General features: G+C 43.4%; 2 protein-coding genes and 1 long non-coding RNA gene across 18 annotated transcripts in view; 1 reads left to right on the top strand and 2 right to left on the bottom strand.

The window, feature by feature from the left end:
* fam172a (family with sequence similarity 172 member A) overlaps positions 1-1,206 on the bottom strand; it is a 365,626-nt gene extending 364,420 nt beyond the window's left edge. For 4 of the 7 annotated variants that reach the window (XM_052020320.1, XM_052020325.1, XM_052020326.1 and 1 more), the window contains exon 1: positions 920-1,106. The gene's annotated coding sequence lies outside the window, so the exon portion shown is untranslated. Of the gene's footprint in view, positions 1-919 lie in introns of all 7 variants that reach the window. The other 3 variants (XM_052020321.1, XM_052020323.1, XM_052020322.1) reach the window with 3 other exon arrangements.
* The window catches only part of LOC127572744 (uncharacterized), a 33,035-nt gene continuing 7,241 nt past the window's right edge, over positions 1,127-26,920 (top strand). Inside the window, exons 1-3 of one of the 4 annotated variants that reach the window (XR_007956674.1) lie at positions 1,127-1,252; positions 4,061-4,382; positions 10,944-10,991. This is a non-coding gene — a long non-coding RNA (uncharacterized LOC127572744). Of the gene's footprint in view, positions 1,253-4,060; positions 4,383-9,865; positions 10,428-10,943; positions 10,992-26,920 lie in introns of those variants that run through there. The other 3 variants (XR_007956673.1, XR_007956671.1, XR_007956672.1) reach the window with 3 other exon arrangements.
* kiaa0825 (KIAA0825 ortholog) overlaps positions 17,711-26,920 on the bottom strand; it is a 279,512-nt gene continuing 270,302 nt past the window's right edge. For all 7 annotated transcript variants that reach the window (XM_052020305.1, XM_052020304.1, XM_052020313.1 and 4 more), the window contains one exon: positions 17,711-18,801. In XM_052020305.1, the coding sequence (XP_051876265.1) occupies positions 18,705-18,801 (97 nt within the window). In that variant the 3' untranslated portion in view covers positions 17,711-18,704. The remainder of the gene's footprint in view (positions 18,802-26,920) is intronic.

Raw genomic sequence — 26,920 nt, 5'->3', positions numbered from 1 at the left:
CCATCCACCCCCCCACCCCCGCAAAAAATAAATAAAGATTTCACATTACTAAACTCCTTCCAAGTATATCAATGAAGCACTGTTATGTACAACTCAAATATAAAATTAACTTGGAATAAGTCTGATATCAAGTATTGTTTCAACTACATGCAGCAGAATAAGGCATTATCAAATCTATAATCCAGCCGTCACCAATTATAATGATTGGATTTCACTTTCCATTAATTACTGATCATATAGGTCTCTAACCAGAATTCTTACTACATACTTTTACATACAGGCTGCATTTACTAATTCCTGTGGCAACTCTGCTGCATTTAACACTAAAAGCAAATGTTGCTTTTAGTGATGCTTTTTCTATGCTTCACGAAGTAATCAGCCTCAGTTTTAGTGGTTTTGAATTAAATAATAGGGATTCCTGCAACTAAATTGTAATTTTTTTCTATTTACTTAGTCTGGTTTCATTTGGAACTGAAAATATTGCTCCCATTAGACATTTAAAATCTTTTTCGCTTCCACCCATCTTCTAAGATTAGAGTCAGATGGAGAAATCCAGAAGTTGTAGCTCTACACTAATCCTTCATTACACTATTCACATTGACAAATTAATTGGGACGCAGTTTACATTTTTTTTAAATAGGGCAGTGGAATATAACAGAGTGCACAGGAGCCTATATTGTAAGTGGGGCCTTTTTTTTATGTTATTTGCATTTTGAGGCGCTCGGCGGAGCAGGGGGAAGTTGTGCACGGTGGTTCCGCGGGTGGGCTCAGGCCTCGGGGGTCGCCGTCTGTTTGTCTCCAGCGCCCCGGTGGAAGGGCGTCCGTGTCACTGAACCCCGCCACCCCGTCTCACACACAGACTGACTCGCAGCACAGTGAGGGACCCAACACCCGGGGGGGAGGGAGAGCAACCACGTACCGCGCCGACACAGCACAGCTTCCCGCCGCCTCTCCTCTCTCGGACCGTGACGAGGGGAATCTCCTCACCAAACCCACCTACTTCTGCTTCCCCTCCCCTTCCCCGATCTCAGACCAAAGTTAACCGGAGAGGTACTGAAAGCGACGCCAAAAGTGACAGAAAGACACACACACACACACACACGCACACGCACAGCCAGGAGGAACACCTCCACAGCGGAACCGGAACTGAAGCATTGCCGTGGCAACCCGTTGGCAGGGGGAAAGCGCGGGAATGGCGGCGGCTGCCGTCGTCGTCGCCGGGAGACCTTCGGTGAGGGGATGAGTGAGCCAGGTAAAGACTCGTCCCCGCTTGTTTTTATCCCCCCCCACTAGTTGTGTCCAAGGCACGGCCGGAGAAAGGACACCACGCATCTCCAGGGGAGGGGAAGGGGAAGGGGGAGGGGGAGGGGGGGAGGGGGAGGGGGGGAGGGAGGGGAGGGAGGGGGAAGGGAGGGGGGAAGGGGGAGGGGGAGGGAGGGGGAGGGAAGGGGGGAGGGGGGGAGGGAGGGGGAAGGGAGGGGGGGAAGGGGGGAGGGGGAGGGAGGGGGGGGAAGGGGGGAGGGGGGAGGGGAAGGGGGAGGGAGGGGGGGAAGGGGGGAGGGGGAAGGGGGAGGGAGGGGGGGAAGGGGGGAGGGGGGAAGGGAGGGAGGGGGGAAGGGGGAGGGAGGGGGGGGAAGGGGGGAGGGGGGAGGGAGGGGGGGGAAGGGGGGAGGGGGGAGGGAGGGGGGGGAAGGGGGAGGGAGGGGGGGGAAGGGGGGAGGGGGGGAGGGAGGGGGGGGAAGGGGGGAGGGGGGGAGGGAGGGGGGGAAGGGGGGAGGGAGGGGGGGAAGGGGGAGGGGGGAAGGGAGGGGGGGAAGGGGGGAGGGGGGGAGGGAGGGGGGGGAAGGGGGAGGAGGGGGGGAAGGGGGAGGGGGGGAGGGAGGGGGGGAAGGGGGAGGGGGGAGGGAGGGGGGGAAGGGGGGAGGGGGGGAAGGGGAGGAGGGGGAAGGGGGAGGGAGGGGGGGAAGGGGAGGAGGGGGAAGGGGGAGGGAGGGGGGGAAGGGAGGAGGGGGAAGGGGGAGGGAGGGGGGAGGAGAGGGGGAGGGAGGGGGGGAAGGGGGAGGAGAGGGGGAGGGAGGGGGGGAAGGGGGAGGAGAGGGGGAGGGAGGGGGGGAAGGGGGAGGAGAGGGGGAGGGAGGGGGGGAAGGGGGAGGAGAGGGGGAGGGAGGGGGGGAAGGGGGAGGGAGGGGGGGAAGGGGGAGGAGAGGGGGAGGGAGGGGGGGAAGGGGGAGGAGAGGGGGGGGAGGGAGGGGGGAAGGGGGAGGAGAGGGGGGGGGAGGGAGGGGGGGAGGAGAGGGGGAGGGAGGGGGGAAGGGGGAGGAGAGGGGGAGGGAGGGGGGGAAGGGGGAGGAGAGGTGGAGGGAGGGGGGGAAGGGGGAGGAGAGGGGGAGGGAGGGGGGGAAGGGGGAGGAGAGGGGGAGGGAGGGGGGGAAGGGGGAGGAGAGGGGGAGGGAGGGGGGAAGGGGAGGAGAGGGGGGGGAGGGAGGGGGGAAGGGGAGGAGAGGGGGGGGAGGGAGGGGGGAAGGGGGAGGAGAGGGGGGGAGGGAGGGGGGAAGGGGAGGAGAGGGGGAGGGAGAGGGGGAGGGGGGGAGGGAGGGGGGGAAGGGGGAGGAGAGGGGGAGGGAGGGGGGGTGAGGGAGGGGGGAAGGGGGAGGAGAGGGGGGGAGGGAGGGGGGAAGGGGGAGGAGAGGGGGGGGAGGGAGGGGGGAAGGGGGAGGAGAGGGGGGGAGGGAGGGGGGAAGGGGAGGAGAGGGGGGGGAGGGGGGGAAGGGGGAGGAGGGGGGGAGGAGGGGAGGGAGGGGGGGAAGGGGAGGGAGGGGGGAAGGGGGAGGAGAGGGAGAGGGGGAGGGGGGGGAAGGGGGAGGAGGGGGGAGGAGGGGAGGGAGGGGGGAAGGGGGAGAGGGGGGGGAAGGGGGAGGGGGGGAAGGGGGAGGGAGGGGGGGAAGGGGGAGGGAGGGGGGGAAGGGGGAGGGGGGGAAGGGGGAGGGAGGGGGGGAGGGGGGGAAGGGGGAGGGAGGGGGGAGGAGGGGGGGGGAAGGGGGAGGGGGGGAAGGGGGAGGGAGGGGGGGAGGGGGGGAAGGGGGAGGGAGGGGGGGAAGGGGGAGGGAGGGGGGGAAGGGGGAGGGAGGGGGGGAAGGGGGAGGAGGGGGGGAAGGGGAGGAGGGGGAAGGGGAGGAGGGGGAGGAGGGGGGAGGAGGGGGGGAAGGGGGGGAAGGAGGGGGGGAAGGGGGAGGGGGGAAGGGGGGGAAGGAGGGGGGGAGGGGGGGAAGGGGGAGGGAGGGGGGGGAAGGGGGAGGGAGGGGGGGGAAGTGGGAGGGAGGGGAAGGAGGGGGGAGGGGGGGGAAGGGGGAGGAGGGGGGGAGGGGGGGAAGGGGGAGGGAGGGGGGGAAGGGGGAGGAGGGGGGGAAGGGGGAGGGAGGGGAAGGGGGAGGAGAGGGGGAGGGAGGGGGAGGAGAGGGGGAGGGAGGGGGGGAGGGGGAGGAGAGGGGGAGGGAGGGGGGAGGGGGAGGAGAGGGGGAGGGAGGGGGGAGGGGGGAGGGGGAGGAGAGGGGGAGGGAGGGGGGGAGGGGGAGGAGAGGGGGAGGGAGGGGGAGGAGAGGGGGAGGGAGGGGGGGAGGGGGAGGAGAGGGGGGGAGGGGGGGAAGGGGGAGGAGAGGGGGAGGGAGGGGGGAAGGGGGAGGAGAGGGGGAGGGAGGGGGGAAGGGGGAGGAGAGGGGGGGGAGGGGGGAAGGGGGAGGGGGGGAGGGGGGAAGGGGGAGGGAGGGGGGGAGGGGGGGGAAGGGGGAGGAGAGGGGGGAGGAGGGGGAGGGGGGGAAGGGGAGGGGGGAAGGGGAGGGGGGGGAGGAGGGGAAGGGGAGGGGGGGAGGGGGGAGGAGGGGGAGGGGGAAGGGGGAGGGGAAGGGGGAGGAGGGGAAGGGGAGGGGGGAAGGGGGAAGGGGAGGGGGGAGGGGGGGAGGAGGGGAAGGGGGAGGAGGGGAAGGGGAGGGGGGAAGGGGGAATGGGGGGAGGAGGGGGCAAGGCTCTCGGCCCGGAGCGTCCACTGTTTTATTTCCCTCCACAGACGCTGCCTGACCTGCTGAGTTCCTCCAGCACTTTGTGCTCCAGCATCTCTGGTGTCTCCAAGGTCTCCCCGAAGGGTTTGGAGATGTTTGGGAGGACAGTCCGCCCTGATCCAACCCAGTGCTGGAAGGGGCACAGGTTGTCCGCAGCCCACCACACCTCGCATTTTGTGGAGATGTGTGCATGGGTTGTCCTTTTTCAGTCAGACTGCACAGCCACGGTCTCACTTTGCTCAAACAAGTATCCTCCTGCTGCATTCCTGGATCTTCAGTCGGACTTTGCAGCACAAGTAAGAGCTTTAACCACTTCAGCAGACAGGAACAGTAAGTGTTTCAAACTCGGTCACAATGCACACATTTTATAACTGTAGGTCCTCTTAACAGTGGTTTCAGTTTTAATAAATCTTTTGTACCGGAAGATGCTGATAATCTCACAGCAAAATGGGTATCTGGAATCTGACTATTTAAAGAAATGTACAATTTGTTGGAAAGATTAGAACGTTATATGAATTGGGAGTAATTTTGTTTAATGACAGTGGTCATACATTTTATCACGAGGAAACATCTTCATCGCGTCCACCTTGTCAGGACTCCTCAGATTCTTCGTATGTTCTCATTTAGCTTCTCTTTCCACGCCCTCTTTCACGGTATTCAAAGCAAGTTTTTCGTAGAATTCCCCAAGCAAAACGGAAACTGATCCAAAACAGTAATGTGACTTAGTTCCCTTCGGCTGCTAATATAGACAATTTGCATCCAGCTTTTGGTTTTGTTTTTCTGTATGTCATTTTGATCATCTATGTCATAATTCACGATCTAAATTGCTCACTTAACACCTCAAATTAATCCCAATATTGTTTCTAACACCTAACATTGAGGTTACCTGGCGTCTATCGACCCCTCCCATAGAGTAACAGTTCATAGCTTTGCTCTCCATATCGCATTGGGACTTGCTGTGTGCATTTCTGGCCTCCGTATCAACAGCACCACCACCATTGCCAATCAGTCTCTGACGCCACATTCATAGCCTAAGCACTGGAAAAGTTTAAATTGGATGAATTCAATATCATTTCAGATAGAGGCAAGAAAAAGAAAATAGATGGAAAAACTGAACTGAGAGAGGAAAAAAACATTAGAAGCTTGTAAATTAAATTTGACATTTCTGAACCTCTGTATGGAATATTGGTCTGGGCTTGTAAAAGTTAACATTCAGTGTCATTGACAGGCATTTATTATTAGTTACATGAATAATAGGATTCTGTGGCAAATTTACCTGTTATTTACTGTATAATTAAATAAATAAGATCAACTTCTACAAAATCAATTATTTCATTGGTGAAGGAACCAACATGCCGATTTCACAAACCTAATGGGGTTTGTGCATCTTAGACAGTAACCTAAAATAGTTACATTTTAACTTTTGCCCCTTGACCCCATGTGACTGAGTAAGAGGCCACATTACAGATTCAACACATGACTCACCAAAAATGTATTTTTTAACCTAGAAATCATTTTCCTGCATTTTAGTAATGTTAAAACAGTGTTCAGAAGCAACCTGGCACTTTTTAAGAAATCTTATAAAGATCACAATTATCTGTTGCAGGATTTCCAGATCAGCATTGTCATGCTACATTCTGTTACTTTCAATGTGCGTTATTTTATTGATCCATTGCAAGATCTCTTAGCTTTTGGCACAGTCTCACAGCTGCAACCTTGAGGGCCAACTTTTGAAGGGACATACATACACCAAAGATTCTTCCAGGTATTGTAGAGCGATGCTGCTTGAAGAATGGGTGCCGTAATGATGGGAGGCAGAACACAAACAAGGGCTCTAAGGAACTTGGACAAGTTGGTGGAGAGCAGTACCTGAAAGAAAATACTGCTGGGGATCTCTCTGCAATACAGCATGAATACAGGCCCTTCAGCCCAAGCAGTCCATGTCAACCATGGTGCCCACCCAGCTAGTCCCAGTTTTCTGCGTTTGGCCCATATCCCTCTAAGCTCCGCCACTCCATGTACCTATCCAAATATTTCTTAAATGATACTATTGTACCTGCCTCAACCACTTCCTCTGGCAGCTCATTCCATATACTTACCACCCTTTGTGTGGAAAAAGTTGCCCCTCAGGTCCCTTTTAAATCTTTCCTCCTCACCCTAAACCTATGCCCCCTAGTTTTGGACTCCCCTACCCTGGGGAAAAGACTGTTACCATCCACCTTATCTATGCCTCTCATAATTTTAAACACTTCTATAAGGTCGCCCCTCATTCTCCTGCATTCCAAGGAATAAAGATCCAACCTGGCCAACCTCTCCCTATAAGTCAGGCCTTGGGAACATCCTCATAAATCTTTTCTGCACTCTTTTCAGTTTAACCACATCTTTCCTACAACAGGGTAACCAAAACTATACACAGTACTCCAAGTGCGGCCTCACCAACAACTTGTACAACGGCAACAATGTCCCAACTCAATGCCTTAACTGGTGAGCGTCAGCATTCTAAACGCCTTCTTCACCATCGTGTCTATTTGTGATGCCACTTTCAATGAACTATGCATTTGTACTCCTAGGTTTCTCTGTTCTGTTACATTCCCCAGTGGCCTACCATTCATAGTATAAGTCCTACACTGGTTTGACTTTCCAAAATGCATCACCTCACATTTATCTGTATTGAAATCCATTTGCCACTCCTTGGCCCAATTCCCTAACTGATCAAGATCCCTATGTAATCTACGATAACCTTCTTCAATATCAACAACATCTCATAATTTTGTGTCATCTGCAAACTTACTGATTGAGCCTTGTGCATCCACATCCAAATCATTTATATAAATAACGAATAACAAGGGTTCCAACGCCGACCCCTGCAGCACATCACTAGTCAGTGGCCTCCATTTCCAAGAAATGCCTTTCAATAACCAACCTGTTTCCTACCTCCAAGCCAATTTTGAATCCATCTAATTAGCACTCCCTGGATTCCATTGGACCAAACTTTCCAGACCAGCCTATGATGCAGGCCCTTGTTGAAGGCCTTGCTAAAGTCCAAGTAAACAACATCCACTGCCCTACCCTCATCTATCCTCATACATAGATATTCCTCTCACCCGCCTCCAGGACCAGGCTCATGCAAAGCCTCAGGGGACCGGAGGCAGGCGGGAGAGCGAAAGAGGACGTGAGATGGACCTAGCAGGCAAGGTTAAAGAAAATCTCAAGAGATTCTACAGGTGTATTAAGAGTATAAGAGTGGCTAGGGAGAGGATAGGTCCCCTTTAAAGGCCATCATGGCCTTATGTGGAGTCACAGAAGATGGGTGAGATTTTTAATGAATATTTGTCATCAGTTTTTACTGTGGAGTAGATCATGGAGGCTGAGGAGTTGAGGCTAATGAATTGTGATTTCTTGGACCATATACAAATTACCAAATATGAGGTATTGGCAGTCTTAAAGCACATTAACATGGATAAATCCCCAGGCCCTAACCAGTTGCATCCTCAGACCTTGTAGGAAGCTAGGGAAGAAATTGCAGAGACCCTGGCAGAGATATTTGCACCATTTTTTAGACACGGATGAAGTTCTGGAAGACAGGATAGTGGCTAAAATTGTATAACTATTTAAGAAGGGCAACAAAACCAGGGACTATAGGCCATTGAGCCTGACATCAGTGGTGGGTAAGTTATTGGAAGGGATTCTGAAGGACAGGATCTACCAGCATTTGGATAGACAAATTCTGATTAGGAATAGTCAGCACGGCTTTGTGTGTGGGAAATCGTATCTTACAAATCTTTTGGAGCTTTTTGAAGAGGTAACCAAGAGGATTGATAAGGGCAGGGCGGTGGACCTTGTCTATATAGACTTTTGCAAATCTGGAAGATTAAATCGCATGGGATCCAGGGAGAACTAGTGAAGTGAATACATAATTGGCTTGATGATAGGAAGCAGAGGGTGATGGTAGAAGGTTGTTTATTAGAATCTGACTGGAGGCCTCTGATTAGTGGTATGCTTAGGGATTGGTGCTGGGTCCATTGATGCACCTCATTTGTATAAATGATTTGGATTATCATGGACAATGAAGAAGGTTATCAAAAATTACAGGGAGATCTTGATTAGCTAGGCAATGGGCTGAGGAATGGCAAATAGCGTTCAATTCAGCTAAGTGCGAGGCATTGCATTTTGGGAAGTCAAACCAGGGTAGGACTTTCACAGTGAATTGTAAGGCCCTGGGGAGTGTTGTAGAACAAAGGGACCTAGGAGTACAAGTATGTGGTTCCCTGAAAATGGTGTCACAGGTAGACAGATGGCATGATGGCCTTCATCAGTCGGGTATTTATAGGAGTAGGGTAATAGATGAATATGTTTATTGAAATAACACATGGAAACCTCAGCTTAGGTTAAGAAGTATGTCTAAGGATAGATTAACAAAATTTCCTGTTCAAAATGTTGCTTAATATTTAAGATTAAATTTAGAAAAAAATTCCATATTGCAGAAGTACATTTCAAAGTTTCTTTGGCTAGAAATTGGTTCATGCATAGAAACGCATGCTAAAATGATGCTGATGTGCATCAGTTTCTTCCAGATCCACAAGGCAGGGATTTTTAACATGCAAAACTTGCATGCAGGAGACACAATTACTTCATCTTTAGCACAGTTACTCTCAATAACTACATAGGATTTCAGAAATTAAGCAAGAAACACAAAGTCTTCCCTCCATGGTGGAAGCTTTTAAAGTGTAGAGTTCTTGTCAGAACTCCTTCCGAAAGTAATTTGACTGAATTGTCTATCTAACGCTGGGATTCCTGTATCTATGATATGGTTGGACACAATGATATGATATTATGGCTTTAGAAAGCACACCGGCCCCTCTACTTCCTCAGAAGGCTAAAGAAATTTGGCATGTCCCCTTTGACCCTCACCAATTTCTGTAGATGCACCATAGAAAGCATCTTATCTGGATGCATCATGGCTCGATATGGCAACTGCTCTGCCCGAGAACACAAGAAGCTGCAGAGAGTTGTGGACACAGCTCAGCACATCATGGAAACCAGCCTCCCTTCCATTGACTCTGTCTACACTTCTCGCTGCCTCAGTAAAGCAGCCAACATAAAGACCCCACCCATCCTGGACATTCTTTCTTCTTTCCCCCTTCCATCGGGCAGAAGATACAAAAGCCTGAAAGCATGTACCACCAGGCTCAAAGATAGTTTCTGTCCCGCTGTTATTAGAATATTAAACAGTCCTCTAGTAAGATAAGATGGACTCTTGACCTCACCATCTACCTCATTATGGACTTGCACCTTATTGTCTGCCTCCACTGTACTTTCTCTGTAACTGTAACACCTTATTCTGCATTCTGTTATTTTTTTCCCTCGTACTCTCTCAATGCACTGATGTGATGAAATGATCTGTATGGATGGCATGCAAAACAAAGTTTTTCACTGTACCTCGATACGTGTGACAATAGTAAACCAATTTACCATGGCAGCATAAGTGTTTATCCTGCACTAATCACCACTCTCTTCTCCCACTCCTCCCTCAAGAAAGTAGAACACCTTTCTTGCATAGTACAGTTGTATCTGGTTCAAAGTATAACTGAATTGGTTAAAATGACAGATTTATTAGATATGCACATCTGATTATAACAGACTAGCTATGCCACAGGAGCAATGATACAGAATGGTTATACAGTTACCAAAATGCATCAGACAGTAGGCATGGATGGGGTCACAGGTGAGTCACCTGGCATCTTTGGAGCATCTCATGGGGGCGGGTGGGTAGCAGAGGGAATGGTGATTGAATCTTTCTTCTTCATCCCCAGAGTTACACAGACAAAGTTTCTTACTCGAGGCATCTCGTGTTCAGTGGGTCTTAAACATTCTTCCTCTCCATCTGCAAAGAGCTACTTAGGGGCAACATTCTTTACTCTTTTTGATGATTGTTTGAAGATCCAATCTAAGATGAGATATCTTTATTAGTCACGTGTACATCGAAACACACAGTGAAATGCATCTTTTACATAGAGTGTTCTGGGGCCAGCCCACAAGTGTCGCCACACTTCCGACGCCAACATAGCATGCCCACAGCTTCCTAATCCGTACATCTTTGGAACGTGGGAGGAAACCGGAGCACCAGGAGGAAACCCACACAGACATGGGGAGAACGTACAATCTCCTTACAGACAGTGGCCGGAATAGAAACTTTTCCACATCTGTTCAATTCACTCACATCAGATAAGGTTAGAGTAACATCATATATTGATTTACTATAAATGATAAAACACAATAGCCAACAGTTTAATTTCTCCAGGCAGCTGCATCTGTAGTCACAATCTAGCAGTCAGTTTACTGTTTTGTGTACTGAGTTCACACACCATTGTCCAGTTCTATGCTGATTCCTTCATAATAAATGGTATATAAATCATTAACTGTGTTCTTGCTCCTCTATGTAAGTTCAGCTCCTTTACATTAAGCATAAACAATGGTTCTGATTATCTTACATACTTAATATATTCTACTTGCAAGAATAGGAGAATATACACACAACTAATCAACGCGTTATTTTCTAACAATCCTCACCTTTTTTTGCTACTTAAATCAAAGTTTTAGCCCGTTAACAAGGCAGAATATGGCCAATATCACATTGGAAGCATTGAGTCATTTTAAGGCTAGTATTCTCAACTGGGAGCTTAGCTGACATTGCACATTGTTTCTACCATTTTCTCGCTTTTTCACTCTTTGTCATCTCCTTTCTCACTTCTCTGGTACATCTTTATCAACTAGCTTTCTCAGTTGATTTCTTTCAGTAATCAATAGATAATGGAGATACGGGGTGTCCAAATTGCTTTTCATTCTCCTTGTTCTACAGTGGTGTTCAGCTAGATGTTGTTTATATTACAGACATCAACTGCGTTAGGGGACACGCTGATGAGTACCTTCTCCATTCAGGTAACAGAAAAATTGTAGAAGCAAATCAATAATCACTTCCTGCAAATATAACCACTTACTAATGGTCCTTACCATATTTTAATTGTTAATTGGAACTTCCTATAATGTATACCCCATAATTATGAGTGCAACACTCAGCATTGGAGTGTACCAGCTTTGTCCTTGTTTATTAACAATGGTGGGAGGTCTGCAGAGGGGCTGTTCCATGTACCATCTCTGGGGATTTCACTTTCCCAGAAACACATTCATTCATTCTTTGCACATGTGTGGGTGGTCATAAGTATAATCCTGATTTGGTGATTCCTGGTTAATAATCACCCTTGACTAAATATAAGAATCATTTTCGGCTACTCTCTTTCAATTCTATCCTTAAGAGTAATTAAATCACCTGTCAATATACCCTATAGTTTTCAGTATCTGACCACCCTTCTTGTACATCTATCAAGTAGGGTATGTTATGGATTTTGAAATCTGTTTGCCAGTTCCTCAAGACTTGATGATGATAATGATAATAATAATATTCACTGTCTTCTCTACCTCTCGGTGTATTTGCTTCCTCTCTAATTGTAAGGAGATTCTAGGGTATTTTTATGTTACATCTTGTCCTTTGTCATTAACTTTGGACAGAATCTCTTTCAATTGTTTCCTCAAAGCTTCATGTTCCGACATGTTTGCTTTCTTTATTCTAAGCAGCAGTGCCAGCTTGATTGTGATACCTTGCCGTTTCTATAACCATCTTTTCTGTCTCTGAGCTTGTTATATTTGTTATTGTTATATTTCTGACTGTATTTTCTGATTCTTTCCAGGCGCCCCTGTCTGGGCTTAATTTTTAGATAGGAAATTTTTAATCATCACTTTATTAATTGATTATAAAAGGCTTTTTATTCACTAGGACATATCCTTCACAATAAAGCATATTTTCCAGATGGAAAATTACCAGAACCATCTCAAATTGCATGTTACTGTGGAGTTTTTATGTTTGGGGATGATAATTAATCCACTAGGTGGTCCTAGTTAATAATCAGAACATTCATTGTCCAGTATTTCTTTATCTTAACAAAGTGATTTGCATATATATTTCACCCTGTTCCTGATATTTGGAGTCATTACTAAACTCCTCACAGTGAACTGCTCCTCCGATTCTTCAACCAACTGCTGACCAATTAAGTAACTGACCCAGTGACCCTGACTACTAGGGAACTCCTACAATTTCTACATCTTTCTTTCTCTTTCCTTTTCCATAAAAAAAAAACCTAGTCTCACCCCTCCCAGGGCACTTGCATTTCCCCCTCTGCACTTTCTCATTCTTGCAAGTTTACAATTAAATTTCCTGAACCCCTAGTGGTATTATTATAATTTTGTCTGGTATTTGTATTGCTTAACCTTCTGTATTAGAGCCACTAATTCTGGATTATTAATATGCTCAACATGTACACATATGTGAAATAAATAATGATACAGACAGAAAAAAACAATGCTTCGTGCAGAAAGCTGTACCTCACCATATCATCATGTGTAGATATAAAAGTTGCTCCAGTGCTCCTTTGTAAAACTTGTACCTAACCTATAGGTAATTATCCCAAAGTATCCTTAACTCATTATCCTTAACTGTCTTGACGCAAAATCGATGTGTCTTTACTTTCAATTTTGATTCCTTTAAAAGATGCCAAGCATTTTAACTTTCTCCTACGGAAAATTCATTTTCTCTCTGGAATGTGTGTCAATGTCTCTATAATTTTTACTGTTCTCTCTTTTGTGAAACGTTAATCATTTTGGATTGTGCCATTATCAAGTAACTGCATGTTTGAGTCTCTCTCTCTCGCTCTCTCTCTCACTCTCTCTCTCGCTCTCTCTCTCTCTCTCTCTCTCTCTCTCTCTCTCTCTCTCTCTCTCTCTCTCTCTCTCTCTCTCACATTATCAAGTCACCTGCATTTTTCAGAATGTAGTGAGCCTAACACACCATATTTTCCTTAAAGTGGAACACAAACAGTCCCAAAAGAAAATCATCAAGATTGATAATCTGTTGGTGAATTAATAAAAATAGTTCTAATTTTTAGTGTGATTTCTTTTTTTTCCAGTTAACAATACATTTTATCTTATTCAGGAGCTCTGGAAAGAAACTTTGTCTTTTCTAAAAAAATGAATCAAACATTCATATACGTTTAAGTTATTAACAAATTTTATTAGACCTTTTATGTTCTAGAAGTAATTAATTAGAATGCAGCAACATAGTAGCATGGCACAAGCACAAAGCATAATTTCAAATGCTCCAATATTAAACAATGTTAAATAGCAGGTTTGGTTAATACAAAGTTTAATCTTGTTGTCTGTGATATTAAAATTGTTGCATGACAAACTAGTAAAATATGAAAGATCTATCAGCGATTAACTTTACTGTAACTATCTAAGATATCGTCAGATACGACTTAGTTACTGAAATTCTTTTAATGCTGTGTGGGGTCGTATTACTATTAGACGCATTAGTAGTATCTTAACTCACTGGGTTTATAAAGTCCAATTACACCATATGTTATGTGTGATACTCATTAATTCAAGGATTTCATTAAAAGTTTTCCCTCTGAAATAGAAGCCTTCATCATCAGCCCATCTGAACCTATCTTGCTTAGTTATAAATAAATAAATCCTTGTCAGAGCCATAACCATAATGAAAAATCATGCATCCTTTGAACACATTCAGGCTTTTGTGATTTTTAAAATGCAATCAAAATTTCACCTTAAACAAAAAAAGTCAGAGCAGCAGAAACGATGTATAACATTCTATTAACCTTATATAAAATATTTTTTCAGTATCAGGAATATGAGAATGAAGTCTAACCACAAGGCATGATCAGATACTTGACCGAAATAAAAGAACCAGTAGTCCAGCAAGGACTTTCAATAATTCAATATTGGTTGTTTAAAATATAGCAGTTAGCACAAGAACATTTATTGTTAAACTCTTGAGAACCAGGACCATGGATGAGATGAAGCTGAAAGGAGACCTGATTGATATGTTACCAGTTGTAAATCACAAGACGTGGAATGTGGGAACCTGATACCATCGAAAACGTGAGGGCCTTCTGTACAGGCCATAGTACAGGTGTTGAGAGTAATGTGGAGGGGAATTGGAATGGATTGTGTTCACATTCAACCAGGAATGCCCATATATGGTTATATTACTAGCAACCAGCAGGCTGTGTGTAAACTATAGGTCATCTCGGCTTCCCCATCTTATCAATAATGTATTCAGTTGCAGGTATTGAATATGGAATGGAGAGGGTCACCTTTTGCATTGGGAACAGTAATTTTGCAGGCTGTTGGAGAGAAATGCCTCACTATGAGGAATCTCTCATAGACTATGCACACAATGATTTGCTCCTCCGCTCAACTGCTAGATGAAGTTGTGGTTGTTGAGCAGGGATACCGTCCATGTATCCTTCTTCCTGAAGCTCTTAACACTCTTTTTCATTACCAGCTACTTAGCAGCCACTTAAATAGAGTGGATAAAACTCTTTCACCTCATTTAGGCTCCTACCTGGCTTGACAATTTGTCAGATTTTTAAAATCAAGTGATTTTTAAAAATCAAGTGGTCTAGAGCCTATTATTATCGATGAGAATGGCAGATTCAATACCTACAGATGATTATAACAAAGCAGTTTAGCCAACAGGAAAAAACACGCGATAACAGTATTGACATGGACTGACATACAGTTACTCTAATTCACCAGATGGCATATGTGGGAGACACAACTGGTACCAGGTAAAATAAATTCTTGCCCACATCTCAATGGGGAGAATCTTTCCTCTGTACATCGTGGATGCTTTCTTCTAGACAGCTCTTGACTTTATTGAGTCATCATGTTTTCTCCTTTACTTGCAAATGCAAATGGCATACCAACCAATACCAATATTCTTGTACTCTCTCAATCATTTCCCTTATCTGATCTATTCAGTCTGCCAGTATCTCATGGGGCACTGCAAGTTCTTATTATGAGCTTCAATCCTGGATGACCTTGCATGTTGAGTTACTTTAATTGCAAAAACAACTGATAATGGTCTAATCTCTGTGCAGGCATATCTTGGTGAGACCCATGGTTCTAAATAATAGTATTGCCCGGTTCTCTTCTGACTCTTTCACAACTAATGGTAAACTAATAGTTGGTAGGTTAATTGCTTACTGTAATGTCCCCTTGGTATAGATGGATGGTAGGGGAATTGGGGTAGTTAAGGGCATGTGAAAGAGAATAGGAAAGTGGGGTAGTGTGGCTATTGCAAATATTCTGAGAGCTAACATAGACAAAGGGCTGAATGGTCACCAAATTCATAAGAAAATATGAGACAATATGAAAGGAAATACAAACAGCCTTAGCAGTAGTAACTGCATTCTACTCTGCCAAAAAAGTGTTGGTATTTCTTATAATAAAAAACAGAAAATGCTGGAAAAACTCATTAAGTAGAACAGCATCTGTGGGAAGAGAAACAGAAATGACATTTCAGGTTGAAAACCCTTCATCAGAATTGGGAAAGAGAGAAAACAAGTTAGTTTTAAATAGCAGAGAAGGTGTGGGAGAATGGAAGTGGTAGCCTTTCCATTGCCTGTTGTCCTGGGCCTTCTTGGTGGTTGCAAGATTGGGTGATGTTGATGTCTTGGCAAATAGCTATACTGTATTTCATGGATGATGCACACTGTAGTCACAGTGTGTCAGTGGTGGTGCCCAGTAACAGTGATGTAATAAGAACTTAAGAAAGAGAAGCAGTAGTAAGCCATACAATCTCTTGGGATTGCTCTGCCATTTAAAAAGGGTATGGCTGGTTCTACATCTTTGTTGCCCTACTTCCATAATTCTCAGATTCACCTGATGTCCAAAAAAGGATCTTGGCTGAGTAGCCAATCAAATTCAAGAATTCTCACAAGAAGTAAACAGCAAAATATAATAAATGCTTGAAATCTGAAATAAAAATAGAATGTGCTGGAAATAGTCGGCAAGTCAAGCAACATCTGTTGAGTAAGTACATAGATACTAATGAAATACCATGAACCAGAAACTTTGATGCTCTTTCAGTACAAATGCTGCCTATATCACTGCATTTCCAAGTGTTTTTTTAATTCCAGAAAGTAAAGAACACAATGTTAATTTCACCATTTGAAATGTTTTATAGATGATAAAATGAAGTTTAGGGATGCATGAGGGATTAAGGTAATTGCTGAAGTATCATAAACAACATTTAAAAGATATTTTAAAAACAATAAAATTCGCAAAGGGTATCCTGAGGGGATAACAATCCATGTAGTCTGCTTTTATTTTCTGTATGTTCTCCAAAGCTGGAACTGGTCCAGGGATGGCTTCTCCATTGATTTCAATGGAGATGAATAGCTGAAAGAAACTTAAGTTTTTTATAAATTGAGGTTACATGGATATTTGTAAATATATCTTTTTTTAATATAAAGCATTTTAGGGTTTTAATATATTAGTTTTTAATAGTTTTTCAAATTATTTGACAGTTTTACTGCTTGCTAAGCCGGGGAAACAGCTTAGCCGGCTGTTAAAGATTTACTCCTGCTTTTTATGGCTAGCTGTTCTGGCTTGAGCTTATCCTGGATCTTAAGTTACTGCTGAAGTGACAGTACCTTTTGTAAATTAGCAATGGGCACAGGAATTTTCCACTGACTGCAATTCTTAGCTTCTGCTTTACTGCACTACTAACGTCTCAGTTACACCTTACTCAACAAGGGGCACACTTTCATTGATTTTTACAGTGAGAATAGTGCATAACACTTGGAAATGTATATTAACTCACAAATATTGTGTTGATTACACTAACTAAAACTGCAACAGCACTGCAACCCTGTGGAGGAACTGGGTAACACTAACAGCAACATGCAGATTTCTATATTTAATTATGTATGCACAGTCACTAGAAATTGTTGTCATTTTTATACACTAGTGACAGAGTGCATTAACAGCTTTGCTTTCATTGTAACTGCAAATTCTAAGCTAATTAAGCCATAAAATATTCTAAGCTAAAATCCATTACTGGGGCTTCAGTAATTATCCCAGAAAGAACTGTATATGTTTATTATTGTTATTTCCCATACAGAATAATACTTTGGATGGATAAACAGTCAAATATTCTCATTTGGGTGTAATTAACCCTCAGTAAATGCGGGGGAAGAAAATGGACTCTCTAAACTACAAACAAGGGCCTTGTCCTGGTCTGTCAGAAACCTACTACTGTATTCCACTGACTATTTACACTTGCAGGAGTCCATATTTATCAAGTTTTATTAATCATTGTTTTGGGCAGGGAAATCACTTAGCTAGGTCCAGAGACTGTAGGGCCATCCATTAAAAATTATAAAATTAGGGAGCTTGGCACCGTCACACAATTTGACGATCTGTGCTAATGTCTGTAGAACATCAAAAGAAGAAAGTCCTTGTTTGTGTTCAAGATGATCTTACCAAGCAAGATCAGTTTATTAACCTGAATAGCAGAATAATGTTAGAACCCATTAAGAAATCCAGCAGCAACAGATGACAACGAATGAGAAAGAAATTTGTTTCAAAATATCCATGTGATCAGAGATAAACATGTGGAGCAAAGAGGAAAGAGTCTGGGTTGCAGGAAGGAGAGTACAATGGCAGAGTGTAATCCAGTAAAATATTGATAGGAAGATTTAATTCCTATTATATCCTACCAAGGATCTAGTTGTAATCTTGGGACCTGCCTGTGTGCCTTCATATGGTGCACATTGTCTGAAACATATGAAGCTACCAAAAAAAATCACAACCAATAACTTGAGTGAGTTCCAATTTGACTATCAACTTGCTTTAAAAAGTGCATTTTGAAAACTGAGATGCTATTGATCTCCTGGTCAGCTTTGTAGAATAGTATAGGTAGCCAGGGACAAAGAGCTCCAAGTGGAAGCTGGATGTAGGATTAAAATGACAGAAGCTTGGGGTCGACCTTGCAGACTGAATACTGATTAGCACAATAAATTCAGGCATTCTTAACTTGACAGTTCCCATTTATACCTATTATCTCTCATATGATGTTCACATAGTTATCAACAGGTGTCAAAGTCGCCTGTAATGATTATTGGTAAATTGGCAAATTATTGCACCTAAGAGAAGAATTTTCAATGTCACTGAATGTCCACCATCACTGAAGTAATGCAGACCACACCTTTATAAGATGTATATGTTTATTATTAAAATCCCTCAAGGAACTATGAGGCAAAATGTAATATGTGCACAGTGATTTATTACATATTATAAGGAATACAAAACCTGCACAAAAGCAACATTCACACTATGCTTTTTCTAACAAGGGCCTTTGGTTATCTGGAGCAGGAATAAGACTGGTATTTCTTTCCTCAAAAGCCATGTCTAAACCCCAGCTACCTGACATTTCTGTATATCGCTTAAATTCCTGGAGCCTCAGGGTAAGAGGTAAATAATGTAATTCTCACCTAACACCACAAATCTAACTAATTTTCTCAGAAATACAATCTAAATCCAAATTAACTTCATATTACAAGCTTTTATGTTACAGGTATTAGAGGACAACGTCCTCAGAAGATAGGGTATGTTTAATTATGAATATAATTACATATGTTTTTCTAATGTTTCAAACTTTTGCATGTCATTTAAAATGCAATAGAAAAGCAGAATTGAACCAGTTACATATTTTTGATTAATGTTATTGCAATACTAAGGATATTTGTTCTCAGTAAAATACATTTTTTGTAGGTGATCTACCATATCCTTTTCTTTGGCTTCAAGAGTTGAGCCTGCTTGCATTTCCCATCTGGAAAATATAATCAAAGAATATTTATAGCATATTAATAGATAAGTTATTTGCACTTTCATGTGTCAAAGAAAAAATGTACATATTTGTTAAAAAGGCTTTAAAATGAATAAGTACTTCTCACCAAGTTTTTGTTTTATCATCAAACCTCAAAATTACCTTTGTATATTATTAAAATATTAATTAGTATTCACATCCAATCTTTTTGGAACACCGAAATGAACGACCACTAAATTATCAATGGTCACAAGTTCCCTTGACTTACTCAGAGTTGTGTATGTGCACAATTTCCAATACAAAGTCAAATAATTTAAGGGTTAAGTGCAATTACAGTGTAATCTTGCCCTGAAAACAAACACGGGGGAGAACTTTAAATGTTCCCCCTAAGATAGATAGGAGAGAATTGGATGTTGGGGAGGGCAGTTTTATTTGCTCAAGCTATAAAAATCTAATCCCATTTTGGCATGAATATGTCTTTTTCTGTTTGGAGTAAACTCTCTGGAGGGCTACTGACTTTAATGTGTTAATGAGACAGTGTTCTTGACATTTTGGCAGTCATATGAATGTAACAACTGTGGACTGAAAGGATGCTGCAGCTCTTTGCATTTCCAGGTCTGTCTGTGAGCCAGGAAGAACAAGAATGTCCAAAGGCCTCTTGCAAACATGCCGTGATTCTGCCATTTCAACCACCAATCCTTTCTACCCTCTCCACAATCTATATACAGCCAACTGTGACCACCTCAGCAAGAGCAAGTGTCACAATCTCCAGTCCAAAGTCCCACAAAATTTGAAAAAATCATATTTTTTGCAAAGATAGCCCTTTATCAAGAGATCAAGGATAAAAATTTCTAATGTGCACAGAAATACATGCAAGGACATTGCTGCCCAGAGGCCGACAACATTTTTGGGGGACTCCTCAAAATGATGATATCCTACTGTGTGCAAGGCTCAAAGTGTGAAATGGTACATGTTTTAATTCAAAAATGCACTATGTGTTAAAAATTTAAGGCCCATCCCTGTATAAAGTGCAAATCAAATAAACATATTCTGTGATACTGTGATATGCTAGCGGCTCTACTTCATTAGGAATCTGAGGAGATTTGTTACGTTACCAAAGACTCTTACAAATTTCTGTAGATGTACGGTGGAGAGCAATCCTGACTCGTTGCATCACAGCCTGGTATGGAGCCTCCGATGCATAGGATCGTAAGAGGCTGCAGAAGGTTATAGACTCAGTCAGCTCCATCACGGGCACAACCCTTCCCATTATTGAGGACATTCAAAAGGTGGTGCCTCAAAAAGGCAGCAGCCATCATTAAGGACCCTCACCATGCAGGACTTCCCCTCTTCTCATTACTACCATCAGGGAGGAGGTACAGGAGCCTGAAGACCCAAGCTCAACAATTCTTCCCCTCCTCCATCAGATTTTTGAACAATCGATGAACACTACATTATTCCTTTTTTTTAACACTTATTTATTTTTGTCATTTACAGATTTTTAGGTCTTTGCACTATACTACTACTGCAAAACAAATTTCACATCATATGTCAATGATAATAAACCTGATACTGGTCAATTGACACTATGCATGTCTTGATGATCTTAGAGCCATTTAAAGCCTTTTTGAAAGAGAATTCAAAATAAGTACAGACTCTTGACAAAATCCATGTGAATATACTGTGATACATTTTAGCTATTATCAAGTAACTAGTTTCCATGTGGTTTACAAGCACATTAGTGGCTTTGATATTTAGTAAATTTATTTTGTAGGCTATATCATACCTTGTCATTTTAAACCAATTAATAAAAGTAATGACTTCTTACTGCAATTACTCTGAGTCACTAACAGCACTGAGCTGTTAAAGTTTGACTGGTAACTTCTTTGGTACTTTAAGATGGTGCATCAATTTAATATACAAATAATAACATACTATAATGGTACTCTGCCTCAAGATTACATTTGGTTATTGCTTCTCAATAATGAATGCACAAAATCATGAATATACTGGAAGATCATATGACAAGTTTTGTAACTCTAGAGTGTGAAAAGTGGCTTGCAATTAGGATTGGGAACCAGAGGATCTGCTGTGCTGGCTCCTTGAAGAGCAAGGTAAACACAAGATGGCTTAGTAAAGAGCAACATGAGAAGCCTGAACCGAATGCTTATGGGTATATTAGGTGCATTGTCCTAGCTGCATGAAATTTCAAATCTCTGCCACCCAGGAACTCCTTACTGCTAGTGAGGTACTACTTGATGTCACCCAGGTGCAGAAAGCTGCCATCTGGGAGCAGAAAATCAGCCATAAATGTGGTCTGGAGAAAAAAAGCTGCATAAGTGCATATTAGTTTCCACCAGAACATAAAACCATCAGAAGCCCCAAACTGGAAGAGTGCTGGCAACTGCAAGGTGCAGGAAATTGTTGCACTCTCTCAGGATGACAGCATCAGTGATCCCACCAGTAGAACTCCAACAATATATAAAAATATTGCCTTGCCAGCCAGTTCAGTGGTGTGAGGTAGGAAACCTACCTTTAGAAGAGATGTGGTTTCTCTAAGCACAGACATGTAGGTTTCAAAGCAGAAGAAAATCACTAAATTGTGCATATACTTCAGTACATGTGACAATAATAAACCAATTTAATTTACCATTTGCAGGAGTTCACCCTCTAGTTTTTATGTAAGGTAGTGATGGCTTACTCCTGATTTAAAGCTGATAATAATGTAGTTCTTTCTAGAGCACTGGCGCTCCCCTTTTGCAGATATCCCATGGTCAACTTCGTCTGGCAAGTAGCCCATTGTTCAATAGCGAGGCTCCTGTGTAGTGACAGGGCCTTGTGCAATGCACCAATGTGCCACTGGAAAATCACTAGCAAAGAGTAGCCAAAAAGTTCAGAAGTTTTACATTTTCATTTGAACATGGTAACAGTTACACGAATTAGTCTTCACATGTATGGAATTTAGCAACACTGGACTCCATTCCTGTGCAACACATTGCACACCTAAGTGAAAAGTGGCAGAGTAATCCTTTGAACAGTGCAGCTACAATGCATGGGGCTGTTAAAAAAAAACTGCTTCCATGCTGAGCATAGCAAAAAATTGGCATCATCTGTGTGCTTTCTATATGCTAAGTGTCCTGCATGAACCAGCGTGTACTGGGCACAGAAGTGCCAGGTAAAATTTTGTATGCTGCACAAACATAATTTTTACTGTTTATTAAAATTCACCTGCACAGTGCCCAAAAATGTTGTGCTACTGCAGTATGTTTTACAAGTTGTGGCTCTCTTGGCAGAATTTCAATTGTTAAGCAAAAAATTCTGGAGGGAAATTAAGATGTTCTTTTGCAGCAAGTTATTACAGTCTGGAATACACCACATGGAAGGGTGTTGGAAGCAGATTTGTTAATGACTTTCATTGTAAATTGGATATATACTTAAAGATGAGAAATTTGAAGGCCTATGAGCAAAGAGCGAAAGTAATTGTACAGCTTTTTCAGAACACACAATGGGCTGAATGTTCTTCTATGTGGTGTGATTCTATAATTGTGAGTGATCTGATCAGCTTCCAACCAAAAATAAAGCTAATTACCTGAAGTTATTCCTGTAACTATTGATCCAGCCCTTCAAATGCTTGGAATTGCAGGAGGCAAAAAAAAACATAGGTTTGTGAACGTGCCATTGTGATAAATAGCTGACAGTTACCTAAAATACAAATGGTGCAATGTCTTTTGTTAGCAGTTTACAATTTGGATATAGTGCACTTACACCGAAGTTCTATATTGGTCCTCGTTAATCTATAAATAAAAATGGTGCATTGTTTGGGGTCCCACACCATAAAAGTTTTGAAGTCCTGGAGAATGTGCAGGGAAAAAAAATAAAACTACTAGAATGTGCTGCATCAGCCAGGGCATTGAATATAGGAGATGGGAAGTTATGTTGCAGTTATATAAGATGTTAGTGAGGCCGCAATTGGAGTATTGTCTACAGTTTTGGTCACCCTGTTAGAGGAAAGAACTAGAAAGAGTGCAGAAAAGATTTACTAGGATATTGCCTGGACTTGGGGCCTGAGTTACAAGGAGAGGTTGTACAGACTAAGACTTTATTCTCTGGAATGTAGGAGATTGAGGTATATAAGATCATGAGGGGCATAGACAGGGTGAAAGCACATAGTCTTTTTCCCAGGGAGGGGTTGCTAAAAACAGGAGATCAGAGGTGAGAGATTTAAAAGGGACATCAGGGGCAGCTTCTGGTGTGTATTTGGAATGGGCTGCCAGAAATAGTGGTTGAGGCGGGCACATTAGCAACATTTAAAAGCCATCTAGATAAGTACATGGATAGGAGAGGTTTAGAGGGCTATGGGCCAAATGCAGGAGACGGGACCAGCTCGCTGGGCAACACGGTCGGCATGGACAAGTTGGGCCAAATGGCCTGTTTCCATGTTGTATGACTTGAAATCTGCGATTGCACTTATTACCCTAACAGAAGCCGAAGGGTATTTTTATGTATCAGAACTCACTGACAAGCTGTACAATTCAGAAATACAGTGGAAATGCAAACATTGAGGTCTACATAATTTGTTGTCCAATAAATATGTAATTAATGGATGGAAGAATGTAGATGAGAAAAAGAACTGAAATAGGAAGTCAAGAGTTAGTATGGAGGACAAGTATGAAAGATACAACTGAGCAATGAGATTAGCAAAGGGAAGTGTCAAAGGAAGAGGCATAGATGCAGAAAATGACAACAACAAAAAAGATTTAAAAGAAGCAAAAGTGAATAACAAAGCAGAAAACATAGAAGTACATGACAGTTTAGAACTTGTCAGTGTACACCCTGCATGGATTCTTTGAAGATGTATCAGATTTTTTTTAATGTACTTGTGCTCAGGATATGTGATTTATTTATGTTTACTACTCAAAGCTTATTAACCTGAGAAGGTTTTCCTTGAACAGATTCTGTTCATGAGTAATAGTTTTCCTTATTCAATGTTATAAAACTGAATGAAAAGCTATATGTATTTAGCCCAAAAATGTTTAAGATAGAGGGGTTTGATCTATACGACTTAAGAATTAACAACTAATTGTTAAGTTATTGGTCTGAGAGAGTCAGGGGGCAGAAGTGAGCATAGTCGCTATTACTAAGGAGAAGGTGCTTGGGAAGCTGAAAGGTCTGAAGGTAGATAAGTCACCTGGACTGGATGGACTACACCTCAGGGTCCTGAAAGAGGTAGCTGAAGAGATTGTGGAGGCATTAATAGTGATCTTTCAAGAATCACTGGATTCAGGAATGGTTCCAGAGGACTGGAAGATTGCAAATGTCACTACACTCTTTAAGAAGGGAGGGGGGCAAAAGACAAATTATAAGCCAGTTAGCCTGACTTCAGTGGTAGGTAAGATGTTACAATCCATTATTAAGGATGAGGTTTCGGGTTACCTAGAAGTTCATGATAAAATAGGCCGAAGTCAGCATGGTTTCCTTAAGGGGAGATCTTGCCTGACAAATCTGTTGGAATTCTTTGAAGAAGTAACAGGCAGGATAGACAAAGGAGAGTCAGTGGATGTTGTTTACTTGGATTTTCAGAAGGCCTTTGACAAGGTGCCACACGTGAGGCAAAATGGAAGCCCATGGTACTAGGAAAGGTACTAGCATGGATAGAAGATTGGCTGACTGGCAGAAGGCAAAGAGGGAGAATAAAGGGGACCTTTTCTGGTTGACTGCCAGTGACTAGTGGTGTTCTGCAGGGGTCGGTGTTGGGTCCACTACTTTTCACGTTATATGTTAATGATCTGGATGATGGAATTGATTGCTTTGTAGCCAAGTTTGTGGATGATACAAAGATAGGTGGAGGGGCAGGTAGTGTTGAGGAAGCAGGGAGTCTGCAGAAGGACTTGGACAGGTTGGGAGAATGGGCAAAGAAGTGGTAGATGGAATACAGCATAGGGAAGTATATGGTCATGCACTTTGGAGGAAGGAATAAAGGCAGAGACTATTTTCTAAACAGGGAGTGAATTCAGAAATTGGAGGCACGGTAGTGTAGCGGTTAGCCTAACGCTTTACAGCGCCAGCGACCCGGGTTCAATTCCCGCAGCTGTCTGTAAGCAGTTTGTACGTTCTCCCCGTGTCTGCGTGGGTTTCCTCCGGGTGCTCTGGTTTCCTCCCACATTCCAAAGATGTACAGGTTAGGAAGTTGTGGGCATGCTATGTTGGCGCTGGAAGCGTAGTGACACTTGCGGGCTGCCCCCCAGAACACTACGCAAAAAATGCATTTTGCTGTGTGTTTCGATGTGCATGTGACTAATAAAGATCTTATCTTATCAAAGGGACTTGAGAGTCCTAGTGCAGAATTCCCTAAAGGTTAACTTGCAGGTTGAGTCAGTAGTAAGGAAGGCAAATGCAATGTTTGCATTCATTTCGAGAGAATTAGAATATAAAAGCAAGGATGTAACGCTGAGGCTTTATAAGGTGTTGGACAGACTACATTTGGAGTATTGTGAGCAGTTTTGGCCCCATATCTAAAGAAGGATGTGTTGGCATTGGAGAGGTTCCAGAGGAGGTTTACAAAAATGATCCCGGGAATGAAGGGTTTAACGTATGAGGAGTGTTTGATGGTTCTGGGCCTGTACTTGCTGGAGTTTAGAAGGATGAGGGGGGGAATCTCATTGAAAGCTACCGAATATTGAAAGGCATGGATAGAGTGGACATGGAGAAGATGTTTCCAGTAATGGGAGAGTCTAAGACCAGAGGGAAAAGCCTCAGAATAGAAGGACATCCCTTTAGAACAGAGATGAGGAATTTCTTTAGTCAGACAGTGGTGAATCTATGGAATTCATTGCTACAGACGGCTGTGGAGGCCACGTCATTGGGTGTATTTAAAGTGGAGATTCTTGATTAGTAAGGGTGTCAAAGGTTACGGGGAGAAGGCAGGAGAATGGGGTTGAGAGGGAAAAATAAATCAGCCATGATCGAACGGTGGAGCTGACTCGATGAGCCAAATGCCCTAATTCTGCTCCTATCACTTATGGTCAAAAAATATTCTGCCAATGGTTCTAGAAATTTGTTCTCACAGCAGTGAAAATGTGCTGTGCAGTTGAAATTAGATTTAGACTGGAATCCAGCAAAATTTTGCCACAGACTAATCAAGCCACAGATGTTACAGTCCTGTTCGTAGAAGTGTACCCATCAGTCAATGTCTTAGATATTTTTGTTATTCATTTAGAGGATTTGGGCATCACTGGCAAGGCCAGTATCAATTGCCCAAGAGAAGGGCATGGTGACCCACCAACTTGTACTGCAGTACTTCTGGTGAAGGTACTCAGTGGTGTTGTCAGAGAGAGAGTTCAGAGATGGAAAAACAGTGTCTATGGAAAGAGAATTTGGGAGGGGAGATAATCGGTTGAGGTCAGGGTTGAGGCATACTCTGTGCCTTAAAATGTTTTTCTCTCTACCCAGCTCTGAAGGGTCTTCAACCTGAAATGTTTAACTCTGTTTCTCATTCCACAGATGCTGCCTTCCTGCTGATTGTTTTACCAGGATTTTCTGGTTTTGTTTCAGATTTCCAACATTTTCATCCTTTTTTGATTCTGACTTAAGGAATGTTGATGAACAGAGGGACCTTGGGGTTCAAGTCCATTTTTCACTGAAAATGGCAACACAGGTAGATAGGGTGGTGAAGAAGGCATATGGCATGATTCCCTTCATAGGTCAGGGCATAGAATATAAAATTTGGGGTGTTATATTGCAACTTTATTGGAATTGGTTTACCAGGATACCAGGAGATACACCGGGATATGGCCTGGATGGGATGACTTTAGTTGTGGCAAGAGATTGAAGAGACTGGGTTTGTTTTCCCTGGAGCGAAGGAGGTTGAGGGGTGTCCTAATAGAGGTATATAAAATTTCAAAAAGGCATTGATAGGGTGCATAGAATCTTTTTACCATAATAGAGATATCAATAACAAGAGAGCATAGGTTTAAATGAGAGGAAGGATTTTTAAGGGAGATTCGAGGGGAAAGATTTTTACATAGAGAGTGATTGATATCTGCCAGGGAAAGTGGTGGTCAGATACAATCACTAGGTTTAAGAGATATTTATACAGGCATAGAAGGATACAGACCTAATGCAG

The sequence above is a fragment of the Pristis pectinata genome, chromosome 7 (genome assembly GCF_009764475.1).
Source record: "Pristis pectinata isolate sPriPec2 chromosome 7, sPriPec2.1.pri, whole genome shotgun sequence".
Lineage (NCBI taxonomy): Eukaryota > Metazoa > Chordata > Chondrichthyes > Rhinopristiformes > Pristidae > Pristis > Pristis pectinata.
The sequence above is the reverse complement of the archived record's forward strand: the minus strand, read 5'-3'. Positions and strand labels throughout refer to the sequence as shown.